The sequence below is a fragment of the Hemicordylus capensis genome, chromosome 10 (genome assembly GCF_027244095.1).
Source record: "Hemicordylus capensis ecotype Gifberg chromosome 10, rHemCap1.1.pri, whole genome shotgun sequence".
NCBI lineage: Eukaryota > Metazoa > Chordata > Lepidosauria > Squamata > Cordylidae > Hemicordylus > Hemicordylus capensis.
In genome coordinates, this window is record NC_069666.1 from 20893214 (window position 1) to 20913934 (window position 20721).

Sequence of the window (20721 nt, forward strand, 5' to 3'; positions counted from 1 at the left end):
GGATCGGCCGCCCACATGACTACTGGCTCTGTTGGGATCAGGGGGGTCATCTGGCCCCCGTAGGTCCCAGGATGCCCTGCGCAAGTGGAGACCCCCGAGACCGGAAGGCTTGTGTTAGCCTCCCAGCGGGGGTCTCCTTGTGAGTCACCGCAGTGCAAAGCTGCACCGTGGCAACTCACAATTGGGAAAAGGGGGTTAGTGAAGCGCTCGCTCCGCTAACCCCATTTAAGGGGAGGGCTTCTTTGGCGGGCTAGCTGCCAGAGAACCACCAGGCTTGCCTGCAAGCCCGGTAGTTCTCACGATGGGGGGGGGAGGGACCAGGCTGGGCTCCTTTAGCCCGGTTTTCCCCCATCGTGAGAATAGCCTCAATAATTTGGCTTGTGACCACAGGTTGTGCTTCCTAATCAATGTGAGTGTTGGAAGTGGTTAGGGAGCAATTCCAACCTGCTGAACTACATGTGTTGTGGTTACTAGGTGGCCACGCTGTACATTCTCTTCCCACCAAAGGACGGGCACAGTGATCTCCACTGTTTTCCAAGGAGGGCAACTGTGGCAAAAAAAATGTTCAATATTTGAGAGCAATCCCTCATTGTGCTGCCTTCTAGACAGTACAATGCTTGTCTCAGTTCTGGGTGGGGGAGGTTGGTTGCTTCGTTGTGCCGTAGAGTTGGTGTCGCCTCCTGGCGACCATGTGGGGGAAGCTTTGAGGGAGCTCTTGGAGGAAGATACTGGGATGGACTACGCTTCCTGGTATGATGTGCATGCCTTCCACAATGGTGCTGGGGCTCAGGAGGGCTCCATTTCCCTTAGAGGAGCCCCCTGGCATTGGACACAGCACTGCGCAGTGGGAGTGGTCATCTCTGCATGAGGACTGCAGAGTACAGGAGGCCCTTGATTATTGCGCCAATTAAGTTCCACAATACCACTGTGAATGCCAAAACTGTGATAATTGGAACCTTATGCCTATAGGCAAGATAGGGATAGGTTCCTTGGTACATAAATAAAGTACTAAAAATGACCCCCCCAAAATGGGTGGTGGTGGCCCGAAATAAGAGAGGAGTACAGCACTGTACCTTGGCCCCTCCAGCTCATATAGTAATGGCCCCGGGGAAGAAGAAGAAAATCCTTCAAATTCCATAAAAACACATCCCAACATGGCTCCACAGGGCCTCCAGAAGTGCCTCCAAACTGGAATTGCCACTGGAAGTGTGAAACACGCACACAGGAACCGTGAATGGCTGGAATTCACCTCCACGATAATTGAAATTGGAGATATATAGAACTGTGAATAGCTGAAACCATGAACACAGAACCCGCAATAATCCAGGGCTTCCTGTCGTCAGCTTTGGCTGAAGCATCACACAAACCAAATAAACCATTAGCCAGGGAGGAGCCACTCTTAAGGTGAATGTGGACCGCCACTGGCCCCCAGCAATGAAGGAAGTCTTAGTGTTTCCCAATCAATATGTTGTCATTTTTTAAATTTTCTCACACAGATACAGGATAGAAGGGCTAATGTGATTGTGGAAATCCTTGAATATATGACATCCTTGAATATCATTGATAGGACAACTTAGTGCATATTTTTCTGGCCTTTGTTCTCTGGGTCTCCAGCAGTGCCCCACAGAACTCTTGAGATTGGTCAGATTTGGGGCTAATATTCATTCTCTCTCTCTCTCTCTCTCTCTCAGAGCCACAAAATGGCCCTGCATTGTAAAATGGCAGCCGAAAGTGACATTGGAAGTCCTTTCTGGCCACTCAAAACCATGAATAGGGGGACTATGCCTATTTTTTTACACCGCAGATAAAGAAACCGGGTCTCTGAGACCCATCTGCGGTTATTGAAACTGCAGATAATGAGGGCCCCCTGCAAATAAAAATTAGCCCCCACTCCTGAGGATAATTCTTCATGTATCTGGTGGGCTCTAGTCTACACAAACATTATGTTCTGAAAGATGCAAAGTTCAGTTGGCATTTTTGCCAGAGCAAAACAATAGCACTGTGGGCTCTTCATTGGATGGCACAATCTCTGCCCCATGCAGATATGAAGGGTGCAGAAACATTTGAATCTGTATTGAGCAGGTGGTTTAATGCTGGCACATAGATGTGGGGGGTGCCGTCTGAAAACAATGTGTTGGGTGCCTTTTTCTGAACACAGCCTGCCTGAGCACTAGCTCTTCAATCAGAAGTTCCCCCGTGCAGTCTACCTCTGCATCCGCTTGAACTTTCTTTTTGTCTCTTTCGGTTCCTCCTCGGCCCTAGTTTGAAATTCGGCAACTGAGGGCGCACCTGGCTCAGCAAGATCTGGACTTGGCTGCTGAGAGAGAAGCTGCCCTACAGGTCCCACACATGCTGAACAAACAGAGCAGCAACAGATACAAAGTTGTATCTGCTGGGGGAGATTCTGACGACGAGGCTACCGAGAACATCACTGAATTGCGACCGCCTCGAGGTGAGTAGCCGAGCCACTGCCTAACGCGGTTGAATGTGGTCCTGTCACACAACCTTCCTTCATTTCAGTGCGGTTTGTGTAGGTTTTATGGTCCCAAATATGTTTTCTGCTTCCAGTTGTTGTCTCCTGCATGATTAAAGGAACTCCTGCTAACTGGGCAAGGAGACACCTTTTGACGTGGCCCCCCCTCTTACATTTAGCAGGGGCAGAGCAACTGTCCCTGTTCACCCCCAGCACAGCATCCCTCTGGCAGTTGTTGCTGGTGTCTATTTTGTTTTGTTTTGTTTGTGAGTTGGAAAATTGTTTTGTTTTGTTTGAGAGTTGGAAAATTTCTTATTTTTATTTTTCTTAGGAACCTAGGAAGCTGCCATATACTGAATCAGACCATTGGTCTATCTAGCTCAGTATTGTCTTCACAGACTGGCAGCGGCTTCTCCAAGGCTGCAGGCAGGAATCTCTCTCAGCCCTATCTTGGAGATGCTGCCAGGGAGGGAACTTGGAACCTTCCCAGAGCGGCTCCATCCCCTAAAGGGAATATCTTACAGTGCTCTCACATGTAGTCTCCCATTCTTATGCAACCAGGGTGGACCCTGCTTAGCTAAGGAGACAAGTCTTGCTTGCTTTCACAAAACCAGCTCTCCTCTCCTCTTATTTATTATTTCTCTGTGTAGACCACTTTGGAAAATTTTGTGGGAAAGTGATATATAAATATTTTTTGTTGTTATTTACATTTATATTGTGCTTTTCCTCCCAGAAGCCCAGAGTGGTGTACATGGTTATGTGTTAGGTTGGGCTGAGAGATAATAGGCGTTCCAGAGTGATAAGTTGTATTGAATGTTGGGTTTCATTTGCTCCAAAGGTTAGTGATCGATTTGTCATCATCCCATTATAAGGATGATCTAGTTAACACCAGCAGGAAGGTGAAAGTGATGGTTAGGCTGAAGTCCTTTCTTCTCCCATAAAAATGCTTTGAACAACACCGTCCATGTTCATGCGCTTCGTTGTGCTGGTACATTACTATCCCACATTTCAAACTAGGTTTGCATCTTGCCGCCTTAATCCACTTCCCCCTTCCTAATAAGATTTCATAGTGCCTTCCTCATGAGGATACTTTATAATTTATGCATATGTTCCTCGAGGGTTACATTAGGAACGGCCAAGAGTGGTGCACATTTTTAAGTAGGTTTGCTGAGATTATTGTGCTTCTGAGAGTCGGCCTTAAACTTGTATACTTTCTAGACTTTGTTTCCAGGTTGCCACAAGTGTGTATTGGTTGCATCTCTTTACAGAGGCTTGGTCATGCATAAAACATAGCAGATCTGGAAACAAAATAAATCATTTCTGAATGTCTGTACATTGCATTAGAACACTTAAGCGTGCTTAGCATCACGGGCTGCTTGGAAGTTAGTCCTCCTGAGATCAATAGGACTTAATTTTCAAGTGTATGTGTATAGGGATGGAAAAGCAGTCTGTTGTCTGGAACAATTCAGCCAAAATGGAGTTTTGCCCTTTACTTTAATGTAATAATGGATGATACCCTTTTTATTGTATCTAGTTTATGTGTACCTAGGTAAACATAGTGTACCTAAATTTATTGTATTCACGACCCACAAATTGTGGTTTTAAAAATTGTTCATATGATAGATGTTAGTTGCTGAAGACTGGGTCTATTCTGTCTTTGAGGTAAAGAATAAGTCTCATGTTGTTAGCCCTGTTATGTGTGTAGAGATGGCAGGCTGTCATTAAAGCGGTGGTGCCTTGCCTGAGTATTTAAACTGCCACCTTCTGAGTCCAGCCATTGACTCAGACTCCATCTAGCTTAGTATTGTCTGTGCAACTGGCTGTGGCTCTCCGTGGTTTCAGGCAGGAGTCTTTCCCCAGCCCTACTTAGAGATGCCAGGGAATGAACCAGGCATCTTCTGCAGGCAAGGGCTCCACCACTGAGCTCAGATCCCTCCCTGTAAGTGCATTGCAATGAAATAAGTAGAAAAGGAACAACTCGCAGAGTTTTTGCCAGCTGCACAAATGGAGAATAATGGCGTCCACATGGCTCATCCCACAAAATGAGATCCGGACCAACAGCTTTATGTAGTAGTAAAAACTTTCAGAGTACAGACCGTTTGCCAGTATGTAGCATTATTTGCAATGCCCATTGGATCCCAGCTCTCTCTCTCCTGGTGAATGGTGTATGTGTCCAGGGAACCCAGAGATCTTCATGACCATCATGCCAACTTTATCCAATGAAATTGGTTGGCAGTAGCTTCAGGCAGACAAAAGGAAGGATTTCGACACATGGTGCTTCACAAATTTACAGACTTCACTACCACAGCATGTGATGTTGAACTTTACCCTGGGTGACTTTAAAGGGGGATTAAACAGATTTATAAAGAAGTCTACTAGCTGCTTTTGGCTGTGATAGTTAAACTGAACTTCCAGGTATAGAGTGTAGGTGCCTCAGAGTACCAGTGACTGAGGGGGGAAGGCTTTTATTTTTATCTATCTATCTATCTATCTATCTATCTATCTATCTATCTATCTATCTATCTATCTATCTTATTGTTAAATTTATATACCTTTCATTAAAGCAATCCCAAGGCGGTTCACACAAAAATGAACAGGACTATAAAAATTACACAAAATATTAAGCTAAAATATAAAAATCATAGATCTGGTTAAAAATTGATGTATGTCTGCTTGTAGACTCCCTGGATGCATCTAATTGCAAAACCAGAAAACCAGTTTTTCACATTTTTTAGTTCTTATGGTTGTGGGGAGCAGGATAAAATCTTTGAGCATCTCTGTTAAAGGTTTGGGTCTGATGCATGATATTTAGTCTCAACAGCTTCTAGTTTGTGTCTTAACTGCCCCCTAAACACATGCCAATTTTACAAGGCCTGCTGTTCTTCCTAGAACTTGGATATTCTATACACACAATTTTTATTTATTTATTTATTCCATTATTTCATTTATTATTTTATTTAGTACATTTATATACCACCCCATACAAAAAAAGTCCCTGGGCAGTTCACATGTTTTTTTAAAAATGAGTTTTATATGAATATTTTAACTGCTTTTATTTTATGTTTTATGTGAGCTGTTCTGAGACAGGTGGTATATAAATGAAACAAATTGTGGGAGCTGAAGTCCAGCGACGTCTGGTGACCCAAGTTTGAGAACCCCAGCCTTCCTACATGCTGACCAGAGGACTCTTACCATCACTAAAATGCCCAGCTCATGGTTGAGATGGAGCTATAATTGGTCAGATGGGTTCAGATTCCCAGAGCCACACAATTCCTGAGAGCTGCCTAATCAACGCCCCCGCCACCCCGGCCCCATGGCCAGAGCCCCAGAAGGCCTACCTGAGTCCCCCAGAGCTCATCACCAGCCGGCATGTGCTGGCTGGGTGCGTATTCTGTTCATTTTCTCGACAAGGGAGAGAACAAACAAAACATCCACTAAGCTGGCAAATGCCAGCTGGGAATGAGCCCCGGAGGGCTTGCGCTGGCCCTCTGGATTATTAGCCACACCCCTTTGTGTGCGACATCACATACAAGGGGGTGTGGCCAGAGCTCTGGAGGGCCCGTGTGAGCCCACCAGGGCTCATTACCAGCTGGTGTTTGCTGGAGGAGTGCATGCATTTCCCCTTCCTTCCAGTGAGGGAGAGAGAGGAAAATAAATGCACCCAGCCAGAAAAACTGGCTGGGAATGAGCCCCAGAGGGCTCGCGTGGGCCCTCCGGGGCTTGGGCCATGCCCCGTGTGTGTGACATCACACACAAGAGGTATCACTGGCGTGCGCCCAGCAAGGTCACCGGGGATGGGGGATGCCCCTGTTCCCCTGGCTCCACTACAGTCTGTGATGCAGTCTGGATACCTGGACATCGGTCTTGTGTGCCGCATTGCTTGCGAGGATTTGATGTTGCAGTCCAGCCTTCCTTAAAGATTATTATGCCCTATCCCCATTCCCTCAAACCTTTGCATGTCAGAAACTGAAGCCGAGTCATCAGGTGAATTTGGACAGTTCATAGTTATATTCTGGCATCTGGGGATGCCTGGAGAAGTGGAGTGATGGTGCAGGCAGGGTAACAATTTGCTGTGCAAAATCTGTCGCCAGGATCCCTCGAGATCTTCCAGGTTTAGAGACCCAAAATTCCACCTCAAACAATCGGCTTTTAGTGATCTAAACTGCCCGATTCATGAGAAATGGGATACAGGGCAATTATATTTCCCCCGCCCATAAGGAACAATGGAAACATTCAGTATAGGCTACTTGATCATGAAGGGTTACAAAATTCCAGAAGAAATCTTAGACTTCTTTTGATTTCCAGGAACCCACCCCTCCGCCCCCACTCCATATGATATTTTGAAGTCTATAAGTTAAAACTCCATGGGGAGCAGCTGAAACTTGCACTGTGGTGTTTTCATGGACGTCTAGAAACCCACAGCATCACTTGGTATTTGCTGCTGCTTAGGGATATAAGCTTCCAAAGAGAATTGTAATATGCACTTGATGCTTGAACAGTACAGCATACACTGATAATAAACATGATTTTCAATGCATACTTACAATTGCTTTTTGTCTTTATCTACCTTGTTTTTAAAAAAGCAAATGATTTAAATAGTATTATAGGGCCTGCTCAACCATATTGGCTTCACACCCTCTTTTGCTGCTGTTGGATTCCTGAGATTTTTTAAAAAGTATATTTCTATATTTAAAAAGGGGGAGGAGAGCTGGTCTTGTGGTAGCAAGCATGACTTGTCCCCTTAGCTAAGCAGGGTCTGCCCTGGTTGCATATGAATGGGAGACTTGATGTGTGAGCACTGTAAGATATTCCCCTCAGGGGATGGAGCTGCTCTGGGAAGAGCAGAAGGTTCCAAGTACCCTCCATGGCAGCATCTCTAAGATAGGGCTGAGAGAGATTCCTGCCTGCAACCTTGGAGAAGCCGCTGACAGTCTATGAAGGCAATACTGAGCTAGATGGACCTATGGTCTGACTCAGTATATGGCAGCTTCAGTGTTCCCTCTAACAGGGATTTCCAGGTGTTGTTGACTACAGCTCCCAGAATGCCCCGCTGCAGTGGCTTTTCTTGGGGATTGTGGGAGTTGTAGTCAACAACATCTGGGAATTTCTGTTAGATTGAACACTGGGCAGCTTCCTATGTTCCTCAGGGAGTGGGGGATGACACATAAAACATATGATCCATTCCCCGTTGGTCCATCTAACCCAGTGCTGTCTACTTGGAGCAGGTCTGGGATGTATGACACCACCATTGGTCCATCTAGCTCACTGTTGTCTACTTTGACTGGCAGCAGCTCTCCGGAGTTTCAGATAAGGTTCTATCCCAGCCGTACCTGAAGATGGCAGGGACTAAACTTGCTGCAGTCAAAGTGTGTTCTCAATCACTGAGCGAATGACTAAAACAATGCTTTACCTGTTGGAGATGGAGTTCCAGTGCATTGACCTTCTGCACCCACAATCCTAATGACCACTAGGGGCATTTGGAGTAGAGGTAGTTAGTGAGGGTCTCCTTACCTGTCCTTGCTTGCCTCTCCTCTATAACTCCTCAGGTACTTCCTGTAGTGAGTCAGTCCTCTTCCTTTCCTCCTAGAGAGAAGATGGAAACATCTCCCTCTCTCCTGCCAACTTATTATGTAGCTGATGGATAGATTAAGTCTTTCCTATCCCAAATGTATTTCACCAATAAACTAGTTAAGTAACTTAGACTCTACAGTGATCTCCATGCGTGTTACTTAAATAGCTGCAGCAACTAAACTCTGCACTCTGTAACTGGAGTGGTAGCTTCTTTGGTGATTTGCTAAATAATCACAAACCCCTACATTACCAGGGTCTTGTGAGAATTAGTTTGAAAATGGTTGAGGATAAAGAGTCAAAGCTTGTAAACAGCTAGTTGCCTGGTCACCTCTAGTGAGAAAGCATTGCATGCCCTTAGAAAATAAGAACATAACAGCCCTGCTGGATCAGGCCCAAGGAAGCCCATTTAGTCCAGCATCCTGTTTCATACATTGGCCCACCAGATGCCACTGGGAGACTACAGGTAGGAGCTGAGGGCATGCCCTCCCTCCTGCTGTTACTCCCCTGTAACTAGTATCCAGAGACATCCTGCCTGAGGCTGAAGGTGGCCTATAGCCCTCAGACTAGTAGCTGTTGATAGACTCTCCTCCATGAGGTTATCCAAGCCCCTCTTAAAGCCGTCCAGATTGTTGGCTGTCACCACATCTTATGGCAGAGAATTCCACAAGTTGATTATGCGTTGGTTCCTGGAAAAGTGTCTTGTCTTTATTATGACTAGTTGTTATTATTATCAGTTATTACTTTCAGGATATTCTCTACCCAGGGGCAGAGCCACCATTGGGCGAAAGGGTTCAAAGAACCCAAGCCGCCAATGGCGAGAAGCCGCCGAGAGAGCCCCGCCCTGTGTGGCTCGGGCTCCATAGGAGCCCAGAGTGAACTCCCCCCTCCCACGCCCGGGCAAACTTTCTGCCAAGTATTTCAGGCAGCTCCGACTGCCTAATAGAACGTTTTCCCCTTCCTCTCCCTCTCTGGAGGGAGAGAGAGGGGAAAACGTCCTATTAGGCAGCCGACCCTGCCTGAAATGACTCTCCGAGAGCTCGTTCGGGCTCTCGGCAGCCCAGGCCACGCCCCCTTGTCATGTGACTTTGTCATGTGCAAGGGGGCGTGGCCTGGGCTGCCTCCAGAGAGGGAGAGGAAGGGAAAAACGTTCTATTAGGCAGTCGAAGCTGCCTGAAATACTTGGCAGAAAGTTTGTCCGAGCATGGGAGGGGGGAGTTCGCTTTGGGCTCCTATGGAGCCCGAGCCACGCCCCGTGCGCATGACATCACGCGCATGGGCATTTTGGAAGGGGCCGCCGAGCGGGGCTGAACACAGGCCGCCGCTCGGCTGGCTTCGCGCCTGTCTCTGCCTATTGTGAAACCATAAGCAGCCCAAAATACGCATTCCTCTGCCTATCCTCAAGTCCTTGACTTATACAATATGTTATGGTGAGAATAGCATCACCCTATTTGCGCCTATAAAAAATCCTTTTAAACTTGGAAATTAAAATCCCAGCCTTCAAGGAAACCCTAAATCAACGGCTCATACAGCTGTTAATATTTCCTTCCAAACTGTACAATAATTTAATCTTTCCCATAATATATTATTAGAAATTCCATATTTCCCTGTATATCATTTTTTAAGCTTTTGGAAGTAAGCAGTTCTAGCATGGTGCATGATAATAAGACACTGATATTTGCGTTAGGTATAGTGAAAGGGAATTTGGGTTACTTTAAGCATTCCTAACCAAATTCTCTTTGTGTGTGGGGGATCTTGGGAATAGGAATTTGTGCTTTACTCTAGATTATTTCTGTTGGCTACCCCCCTTTTTGGGTTAATTCCTGCAGCCAAGGAACATTGTCTTGTCTTCCATTAAAACATTTACTGCTGCTTATAGCAAGTCCCTGGAACTTTGGAGTGTGTGTTAATGTCCCCAGAGACAGCCAATTAGCTCATTAATGAAGTCGCAATACTGCAGCCAAAATGAGGAGGCAGCACAGACACTAGACCATGTTTTATCCAAAGCTGATGCATCAATGACAACTCTTTGCGTAACACAAAGGGAGACACACACTGGAAGTGTTGGGGAGGGGGATCTCTTTCAGGCTCCAAGGAGATACGTGAGAGCATTTGTTGTCTTGCTCTTACTAGGACTTGTTCCCTAATCAAATAAATCTTAGGCAATTAATTGTATGAGTCTTAGTTGGCTGAGCACTTAATTGATTACATTTGCATATGAAACAATTATTCCGATGAAAAAAGCATGCCTAAGATGGTGCTTTAGAACAGTTTCTTAACCTTTTGCACCTAGACCCCCTCCGCAGTCCCTCAAGTATTATCCATAGACACCCACCCCATGTATATACTTTTATACGGCTCCAATAAAAATTAGAGAAGTACTCAGGATGGTTATTTTCAAGAACTTTATTCTGGCTCATCAGAAAGCAAATTAAATTCAGCGCAGCAAAGATTTTCCACAGACCCCCCTGGACCTTCCCCGGGGTTTCACAGAACCCAGGTTAAGAACCCCGTCTTTAAAGTGTGGTTTTTAGATCATGCGTGACAGTATCGTAAGAGGCATTGTGAGAGAGGAGCACTGCGTGAGAGAGAGGCAAAATGAGAGGGGACTTAATCCAGATGCCTCACTGTTGCCTTTAATAGACCCAACATGTTTTGGATAAAATGCTTTAGCAAAGGTATTTTCACAACTTCATAAAACATATTGTAAGGAGGCGAAAACCAGCCTTCCAACCTCAACGTAACTCCATTACTGGAACCACGGTTCAGTCTTGCTTCCACGCAACATCTCCAAGCCTCAGGAGCACACGCTGCCTGCTCCTCTGCCTGCATGAAAGCCCCGAAATTAATCTATGGTTGTGCACCAAAGAACAGCATGTTGAGAAGACCTCAGAATATTTGAACTGCGCTTGACTTGTGGATGTGCTTAAACATTTGCAAAAAACCAAATCTCCTGGCTGTTCTGTGTTTCCAGCCATGTTTTCTTCTGCCCGATGCCTTATACTAAGTCAGACCATAGGGCCATCTAGCTCAATGCTGTCTACACAGACTGGCAGTGGCTTCTTCAAGCAGCTTCTTCTGCAGGCAGGAGTCTCTCTCAGCCCTATCTTGGAGATGCTAGGGAGGGAGATTGGAACCTTCTGCATGCAAGCATGCAGGCGCTCTTCCCAGAGCAGCCCCACCCCCAAGGCAGAATATCTTACAGTGCTCACACATGTAGTCACCCATTCTAATGCGAACCAGGGCAGACCTTGCTTAGCAAAGGGGACAGTTCATACTTGCTACCACAAGACCAGCTCTCCTCCCTATTTCTGAAAATTGCAAAAAGACCCTAAGTTGTGTGTCCAGATTAGTGTCTTCTGAGGCTCCCAAAATGTTGAAAGTGCGTTTCCTTGTATGTGTGAATGTGTATAACAACTCCCAAGAAAAATCTCCTGGCTGTTCCTCTCCCTTCTATATTTCCAGTCATGATTTTGTCTGCCAGATTTCTGAAAATTGCAAAAAAAATCCCAATACTGTGCACCAAAATCAGCATGGAAGGAGGCTCCTAATACTTTGAAAGTCCACTTCACCCATAAGTGTGGCTGTGCTTAACTCCAAGTGCCTTGTCTATTTCTGTCCCTTCCAGAGGTGAAAACAGAGGGAAAACTTGAGGAGCAACTCCTCATTTAATTCCTTTTGAGGTAGAGAAGACAATTTGGCAGGGTGCTATGGGTTATTTAGGTTTGGTCGGGGGGGAATTCAGTAAAATGAAGCTGAGAACTCTTCAGCGTTAAAGTCCATTACAAAGACGCAAAGAGCAACGTCTCTTTGCCACAAGTGACTATGTTTTAGATGGCCCTAAGAGAGGCCATATCATTGTCCTTTCCAGCGCTGGAAGAGACTTTATTCATAATTTGCTTATTCCCCTGAATGTTTCAGTATGTTTCTTGATGTGTAGAAGACCAGGCCCATAATTTACATCCCTGCATCCGAATATATTGTGCTCAGAAAACTATGTGATTTTTGCAAAGCCATGACTTGAGTGTTGATGACTGGACATACCAAAGTCAGTATTACCTGGAAAGGACAACCCAACCCTGGTTTTATTTGGGACTGTGCTACACTTCATGGAATAGCAAGATCATATTCAGTACAGGAAGGGGGGTGCTTTTCTCATACAAGGTACAAGTCATGTAGAATAATTACATTGGCTCTAAACACTGCATCCTTCCATTGAATCTCCATTCAGTTTCATTCTGTTTTTTTGCTTCCTTTGTTATGCAGTGTTTCCATGAGCTGTTATGCAGCTGCCATTTCCCTCTCTTTCATCATGTCTACACAACATAGACAAAAGTCTACACAACTTTAAAAAATAAACAAACAAACGTACTCTTCCAGCTTCCTTCCAAGCACCTTATGCTGAGGGCACATGATTCAGCCACCTTGCTGAAACTAAGCAGGTCTAGGTATGATCCGTACCTGGATGGGTGACCTCCTGGGAACCCCATGTACGCTACCTTGAGTTCTGTGATGGAGGAAAGGTGCCATATAAATGTAGTAAGGAATAAATAGTGGCTTGGATCCAGAGCAGAAAACCCTCTTCCCCTCATAAAAGGTCTGTTTCAGACTTCGTTTTTTTGTAAGCATCACATGAGATTGATGTCTTGCTCTGGGCTGCAGCTAGCCAGCCTTGTTTAAATTTTAAATTTACCAAGTTATCTGTGGCCTCCTTGAGCAGTAGGGTTCAGGAGGGTCATGTCTAACCTTTGAACATTCCTGGCCATATCTGTGGTTATGTCTACATGCCACTATACACCGTGACAGCTACATGGCATTTATGGTATCAATTATGGATGATTGAAATGAAGTGTATTTAACAGCAGATAGCTGAAAAGCCTTGCAATGTACTCCTAATCCAGTGGTATTGCCTTGAGCTACATCGAGGCTTCTTTTTAAACTCAGACATTAGCAGAAAGCACACCTCTGACTGCAGGCATTTAAAGATCAACAGAGGCCAAAAAAGCTTTTAAGAGCCAATGAAACCAGGAAGGCAGCCATGTTCCCTTTCAGTGTCAGCTTCGATTGCCATCTTCGGAGCGCCGCTATTTCAGGTACCAAGTGCTTTAGTGGTTTGGGCCATGTTGTGTGGAGAAAGGGGGCCACAGAAAAACATCTGTTTCTTTCACCTGCAAACCACAATGTGCTGTGAAAAAGGCAGGGCCCTAGCCACAGAGACCCAGGGGGACGTGGGGAATCTGGCTGAAAGAGACGAGGGAGGTTGGTTTTCCTTGGCCTTCCCACCCCCCTCCTCTCCTGAAATGCTGTATCAGAAAGAGCATTTAAAAGGAGAGGATGCTTTTAAAGCGTGTGATATGCCACAGAGTGGCAGATCAGGTTGCTTTACGGCTTGGGTGTTCCTACTATATGCTCCCGCATTTTGTATCTTTTATAACGCTGTAGTAATTTTTGTTCATATGGGCATCGTGTAGCAACTCTTGCCCTCTTCCCATTTCTCTTGCAGAAGATTGTAGAGCTATCTTAGTGTGTTTACTGGAAAATATATACAATGTTTAGTGAACACTAGGGGACTAATCCTTTTAAAATTGCATTCTTTGCTTCTTCATTTTCCACAATGATGTGCTGTATGCGGCCAATGTTCTCTCTCTCTCTCACACACACACACACACACACACACACAGTTTGTCTGTGACTATTTGCGTTCCTGTATGAGGAGCACAGTGAGAAGAAGACTAAACTAATGACAGCGGGTACAGCAGCCAGCCTCAGAATAGATAATGAAGACATTGAAGTGGTGGATAGCTTCTGCCTTTTAAGATCGACCATCAACAGTCAAGGATCCGGCAGTCAAGAAATACCCCACAGACTAGCACTTGGCAGAGTTGCAATGAAGGCCTTGGAAAGGATATTTAGATGCCGTGACGTGTCTATACCTACAAAGATTGCAGTCGTTCGGACAGTCAACTTTGGTGCTGGAAAAGACTTTTGAGGATACCATGGACAACCAGGAAAACAAACCAATAGATCATAGAACAAAATGGATCATAGGACAAATCAATCCAGAATTTTCACTAGAGGCACAAATAACCAGGCTCAGACTATCATAATTCGGACACATTATGCAAAAACCCAGCTCCCTTGAGAAGTCCATAATGCTGGGAAAAGTTGAAGGAAAAAGATGAAGAGGACAACCAGCAGAAATGTGGATGGACTCGATTACAACAACAATGAATGCACCACTGAGATACCTTAAAAGCCAAGTTGAAGACAGATCATCCTGGAGAGAATCTTATCTATGTGGTCGCTAAGACCGACGTGAGGGCACTTAATCAATCAATCAATCAATCAATCAATCAGTGAGGAACATCAGAAGAACCCTGCTGGATCAGATCAAAGATCTGTCTAGCACAACATCCTGTTTCTCCCCACAGCCAACAAGAAGGTGGGACATTTAGTTAGTGCATTTATATACCACCCTATACAAAAAGTCCCCGGGTGGTTCACAATATAAAAACCATTTCAACATTACTAAAACAATTTAAAATACAATAAAACCTCTAAAAACCAAAACTTTAACATTGTAAACTAAAATATTTAGTTAATAGGCAGAGTCCTCTCTTGCTGTTGCTTCCCACCAGCTTATGGCCGTCATGACTGACAAGATCTCTCCCCATGAGCAGTCCTAAGCAGTGCCCTTTGCCATTGATGACTGTTGTCTTGTTCCTGTTTAGAGATGCCTGCAGTTCTTGCAGCCTCTACTGCTAGGTTTGCCCCTGACTGCTGCCAAGCTGAGGGCAGACAACCCTCACTCTTACTAACCAGTGACAGCATCGTGACATTTTTAGAATGGTAGATGGACTTGTGGCATTCTTGGCTTTACTGTTAAAATATTTTTAATCTTTTAAATGATTTTAATTCTTAATTGATTTAATGTTTTAGATGATTTTAATGGTAAACCTCCCAGAGACAGAAATTTTGAGCAGTATAGAAATATTTTGAATGAATGAATAATGAAATCTCACATGCCAATCCCAATTCCTCAACCTGATCCTTAAGCAAACTTTTATCCCGTTTCATTTATTTCAGTGGTATCTTTCTTCAAAACATCTTAAGGATCAGGACGGATCACTGGAATTTTGTCATTTGGGTTCAGATTGGACAGTAATGTTGGTAATTGGGTAGGGTGATTTGGTTTTTGGTCCCTGATGAAGTGCTGTGTTTTATTGAGCTGAAATGTTAGAATGTGAATTCAGAAGTCTCCCATCACAAGCTTGTTGTTTGATAAAGAAACTTCAGGGCTGTATTGAGCATCAAGCCTGTTCAGGTACTGCAGATGATGGTCAAAGGTGTTTCTCACACAACAATCATACACAGAAATGATCACTGTAGAACAACTCATGGAAAGTAGTGAACACGGTTTTCCCTAATGAGTGTTTCAAAACACCAGTTACAATGTATTATTCTCCTCCAGGGCTTTTAATGATTGATTTTATTGCTGCTTTTATGGAACTCTGCTCTGCTTTTAAGATTTTAATCTTCTTTTATTTAACTTTACTGCTGCTTGCCTGCTGTGATTTTCTGATAGATGGTTCTTTTTATTTGTTGTAAATACAGTTTAAAATACTGTCATCTGACAAGCTCATGATTTTTGTCATCTTAAAATGCTCCACACATGAATTAGGTCTCAGTCTTTCCTGCTTATAGGTCCCACATGCTGCAACAATTAATGTGTGTTGCTGGAATCTTGCTGTTGACAAATCTTGGTCAATTTTATGTCCACAGAAGCCATGGTCAAAGATGATATGAACAACTACATCAGTCAGTACTACAATGAGCCTAGCAGTGGTAAGTTTGAATTTTAAAACTTCAGTGTAATAAGCTGCCATGTTGTGCACAAGTTGGTGTTTCCATAGACTTTTGAAAAGCAGTCCCACATAGAATGCATCACAGTAATCAAGGTGGAAGGTTACTAGGGCATAGACAGTTATGGCTGGGTCATTCCTATCCAGGAAGGGGTGCCGCTGGTCTCTTAATTGGCTTAGAATAAGTCTCATTACTTAAGACATGAGTTCTCAAGCTTGGATCCCCAGATGTTTTTGGACTACAACTCCCATCACCCCCAGCTGGATGATGTCCAACAACATCTGGGGACCCATGTTTGAGAACCCCCAACTTAAAATAGCTTCAGTTTGATTTTTATGTTCTTCGATAGAGAGCTGGTCTTGTGGTAGGTCTCTCCTCTCTCCTTGGAGAAGAGAGCTGTTCTTGTGGTAGCAAGCATGACTTGTCCCCTTAGCAAAGCAGGGTCCGCCCTGGTTGTGTATGAATGGGAGGCTTTATGTGTAAGCACTGTAAGATATTCTCCTTAGGGGATGGAGCTGTTCTGGGAAGAGCAAGTTCCAAGTTCCCTCCCTGGCAGCATATCCAAGATAGGGCTGAGAGAGAGCCCTGCCTGCAACCTTGGAGAAATCACTGCCAGTCTCGGTAGACAATACTGGGCTGGATGGACCAGTGATATGACTCAGTATATGGCAGCTTCCTATGTTCCTATAATACCATGGTTGCCACCAATAGTTTTACCATTCATGTCTGATAAATATTTGTGGGACAGTGGGGATGTTCATAGGAGCTCACCCAGGCAAACCATCCACCAAGAGGTTCAGTGAAATCTCTGTTGAAGTGAATAGGACCCATTCATTTCAATGGGGCTTGCAGAAGGAAACTTCCAGATGGATTTGGACCCGTTGCTGGCCAAGGGGCTTATTTCTGCTGCACACTTCCCCCTAAAGTCAGCCATAATTATCTTAATATTTGGTTTCATATTGAGGTCTCAACAGTTTATCTTAGGAATCCAGCATCTCTGATGGAAACAGAAGGGGCGGGGGACCTCTCCATCGGGGAAACAATGAGAAGTCAGTTTAAAAGAGCCTCATGCTGAGGACCTTTTAAAAGGGTTAGGCTGAATGAGTGAAGGATAAAATAACTCAGCACCAAGGAAGACCAGGGTTAGAGCAGCTGTTAGTGGGTCAAACTCCAAATGGATTTATTTTTTTCATTTCATTTTCCAAAACTGGCATACCTTGTTTCATACATGAGTACCCACTCATCTTTCTCTTTTCTTTTTTCTTAATAAATAGGAAGGCATGCATTTACAGTATAAATAAATAGGAAGGCATGCTTGACCTGATTTTCAGCTGGGACTCCACTAAGACCGTGGTATTTTTCATTTCCAAAAGCACATCCTAAATATGATTTATATTCTAAAATGCACCTTCATGTATCTCTCACTAGTGTAGAATCAGAAAGTAAAGTACCGCGTGTTTTTCACCAGGCGGCAGCAGAGCAAGAAGCAGAACATTTTCCTGGCTGGGACCAACTACTTATTTGACACCTCCTCTCCCAAAACTACTCCACCGGGCTGCAGCATTCTGTAGCTTGATCACAGTCATTTCTGTGCTGGTGGTATCCCATTTGCAAATACAGGGAGCTACTCTTAAAAGATGGTTCAGACATTACATTTAATACAAAATATGGCAGCCAGCTTACTAATTGGGACTGGCATAAGGGCTGTATCTCACCAGTCTCACTTAGATTGCACTGGCAGAATTTGTTCCCAGGCACAGATCAAGATACTTAACCATTAAAGCCTTTGGGACTCAGGCACCTCAGGGTCTACCTTGTGAAGGTACCCAGCTATTAGGATCTGCCTCCAGGACCTTCTTGATACTTCCTGGATGTCTGAGGTGAGGTGAGGGAAAGGGTCTTTTTGTTGTGGCTCCCAGGATCCCTCGGAAGTGCTCTTGCAAGAAAGGGTTGCCTAGCACCAGGTAAAAGCCTTTTTATTCACCCAGGAGGCCTTTGAGGACATTCAGTCCAGTTTTTACTGAGTGTTTTGTCTGCCTCTTAGTTTTTCTGCTGTCCTGTGTGCTGTTTTTATTGTATGTTTATACATTGCTTTGAGAGATCTGGCTCGAAAAGTGTTAGGAAAGCCATCTAAACAAATAACTAGCCCTCCACAAACTTGCCCAAGAGTAAACATCGCTGGGCTGTATGAGATTGATGCCCAAGCAAAGGCGTGGAAGTTGGCAGTTTCTGGCTTATAACCATGTTTAAGGATTTAAGACAGAAGTGTGCAACTTGTAGGGAGTAAGAAGGATCACATTGGTACATTTGCAATCGTAAATTCAAGCCTCTGTCAGCAAGTTGTGAGTTTTTTCACACCCACAACTTAAAAGGAGTCAATCTTGGATATGTGACTGTCGCCAAGGAAAGGTTATCCTGATTGCTAAAGTGGTGCCTCCCTTGCCTTCAGGGACAGGGATGTTGTAAAATGTTGTGACTGTTCTTGTTTGCCTGCAGACAGCGGTGTCCCTGAAGCTGCCATTTGCGTCATCACAACAGCAGCCATTGATGTGCACCAGCCCAACATCTCCTCGGACCTCTTCACGGTGGAGGTGCCGATGAAGATCATGGGAAGCAGCGGGACGTCCACCAGTGTCGCATCCGGCAGTGCCTCCAGATCTACAGACAGCTCCGTCACCAGAGCCCAGAGTGACAGCAGCCAGACATTTGGCTCTTCCACAGACTGCAGTACGACCCGGGAGGAGTCCTCTGAGTATTGCCCCTTGGAGAGGGCCCACAATGTAGCCAAATGCGATCAGGTAGATTCTTCTGCCCACAGGGTCAACAACGCTGTGGTTCAAGAGCTCCTGTCATCTTTGTCAGATGATTCTTGTTTGACGCAAAAAGGACTGGATCCCGTCAATCTTAAACTGCCAAGTCCAGCAGGGTCCACCAACGCCAGCCCTGAACTAGAGCACCGAGTGAATATTTACAACAAAAAGAATCAAGAAAGCTTTGGTGTGTTTCAGATAAAGCCAGTGATCCACTTCCAGCAAAATGCACCAGTGATTGACAAGTACAAGTCTTTGGAATCCAAAGAGCAAAAGTTAAACAAGGTCCCAGATTCATAGTCTATTTGCTGCCATGGGGGTAAACTCAAGGAAATACTTCACAAGGGAAACATTCTAAAGCTTTAATGGGGCCCTGAGAACCATCCCTGGGTGGGTATTTTGCGTGAATTGGAATGAGTTGAATATTCATTTTTTAAAAAATGCATGAGTTGTGAGAGCCAGCACGAAAACTTGACATTTCTATCATCAGAAGTCCTCAGGCTTCACCACCCCCCAAATGAAGGGGGGGACCACTCTGTTAAAACAATGACCTCAAAGATGTATAGATTCTTAATGTGTGTGTTTTTTTAAAAAAAGAAAAAAGGCATACAGAAAATCCTAAAATTTTTACGGAACTCATGAACAATCTTCTATCAGGTCAGGTTTCAGCAGGGTATGGTTCAAGCAGATGTAAACTTCTCTCCTTCTACGATTTCTTACAGTTTTTCTTTGTACATGACAGCTGTGAACCCCTTTGTATAAATATGGCAATTATTTTTGTTCTTCCTGGGGAGAAAAACAAAACAAAACATTTTTCAAGGAGCACTTTGAATGATGCAGATCAAAGAAATAAAAAGTGTTATCTCTTTTTATTTTTAGCATGAACTTTGGAAAAAAAATATTTTGACAAAAATAAAAGTTGTCGCCTCTAAGACAACAGAGTGCAAATGGACATTTTACAAATGTGGTTTTAATTTAAAAAGAAAAAAAGAAAATCTGAAATGCATTAAATTGTTTGGTTCCCCCCCCCCCCCGCCCTCACCCAGGTTTGCTTTAAAAGAAAAAATATTTTGACAATTATGTGCAATTTGATTGTTAATTTTTTTCATCATTTCTGTGGTGAATCTTCCTCTGGCGTAAGTGGGTTGGTTTGTTTTTACATCATCCCTCTGCATGAAGTGTACAACATATCTTTCTTTGTTCCTAGACCATGTTTGACAAGCCAGGTTTGGGATTTTTAAATTTATTTTTAGGTCTTTTGTGTATATATTTTTCTACCCATATCATTGAACAATGATAGATAGCCTAGTGGAGGAGAAAATGTGTCCATGTTTATGAGTCCATATAGACTTGTTCAGATCAACCTTTCAGTGGGCAATAGCCATGACAGCTACCTGGAAACCTCCAAGCTCAGAGGTATTTCTCCTCTGAATACTAGTTGCTGGGAGGGCAGTCAGTACTGGCGTGCTATAGCCTCCGTGCTTTGCTGTGAGCTTCCTAGAGGAGACTGGATGCTAGGCTAGATTGCCCTTTCCTCTGATCCAGCAGGGCTCTTAGGTTCTTAAGACAGGGGTTCTCCAACATGGGTCCCCAGATGTTATTGGACTACGACTCTGAACATCCCCAGCCACAATGGCCTTAAGGTGAGAATGTAAATTATTTTTCAAAATTTCAGTAGCCCTTAAGCTGAGGGATTACACCACAACTCTGTGCTTGCCCTTCTTAATTGTTTATTAGAGTAATTTATACATACTTTGGATAGCTAGCAGGGAGCTGTGCAGACCTTTCCCTGCCTTTCTCAAAATAATATATAGGGATTGGTGTCTTTATCAAACTTTGTTTCTGAAACAGAACTGGTTTTGCCGCCTTTCAGGAAGCTCTGCTCCCCTTCTACCTTCCTTTTCCAGCCCGCTATAGGTGTTCTGTATTGAAGTCCTCATTGACTCACTCATTAGCCCTGCAGGAATCTGCCAACTCAAAGAGCTCCCTTCTGTGGAGTGTCTGCTT

The 20721-nt window shown here is 44.3% G+C and overlaps 1 protein-coding gene across 11 annotated transcripts in view; it reads left to right on the forward strand.

The window, feature by feature from the left end:
• The window catches only part of TMEM266 (transmembrane protein 266), a 124599-nt gene extending 104933 nt beyond the window's left edge, over positions 1-19666 (forward strand). For all 11 annotated transcript variants that reach the window (XM_053271944.1, XM_053271952.1, XM_053271949.1 and 8 more), the window contains 3 exons: positions 2263-2452; positions 15824-15886; positions 18401-19666. In XM_053271944.1, coding sequence (XP_053127919.1) covers positions 2263-2452; positions 15824-15886; positions 18401-19014 — 867 coding nt within the window. In that variant the 3' untranslated portion in view covers positions 19015-19666. The remainder of the gene's footprint in view (positions 1-2262; positions 2453-15823; positions 15887-18400) is intronic.
• The last annotated feature ends 1055 nt before the right edge of the window (positions 19667-20721 follow it).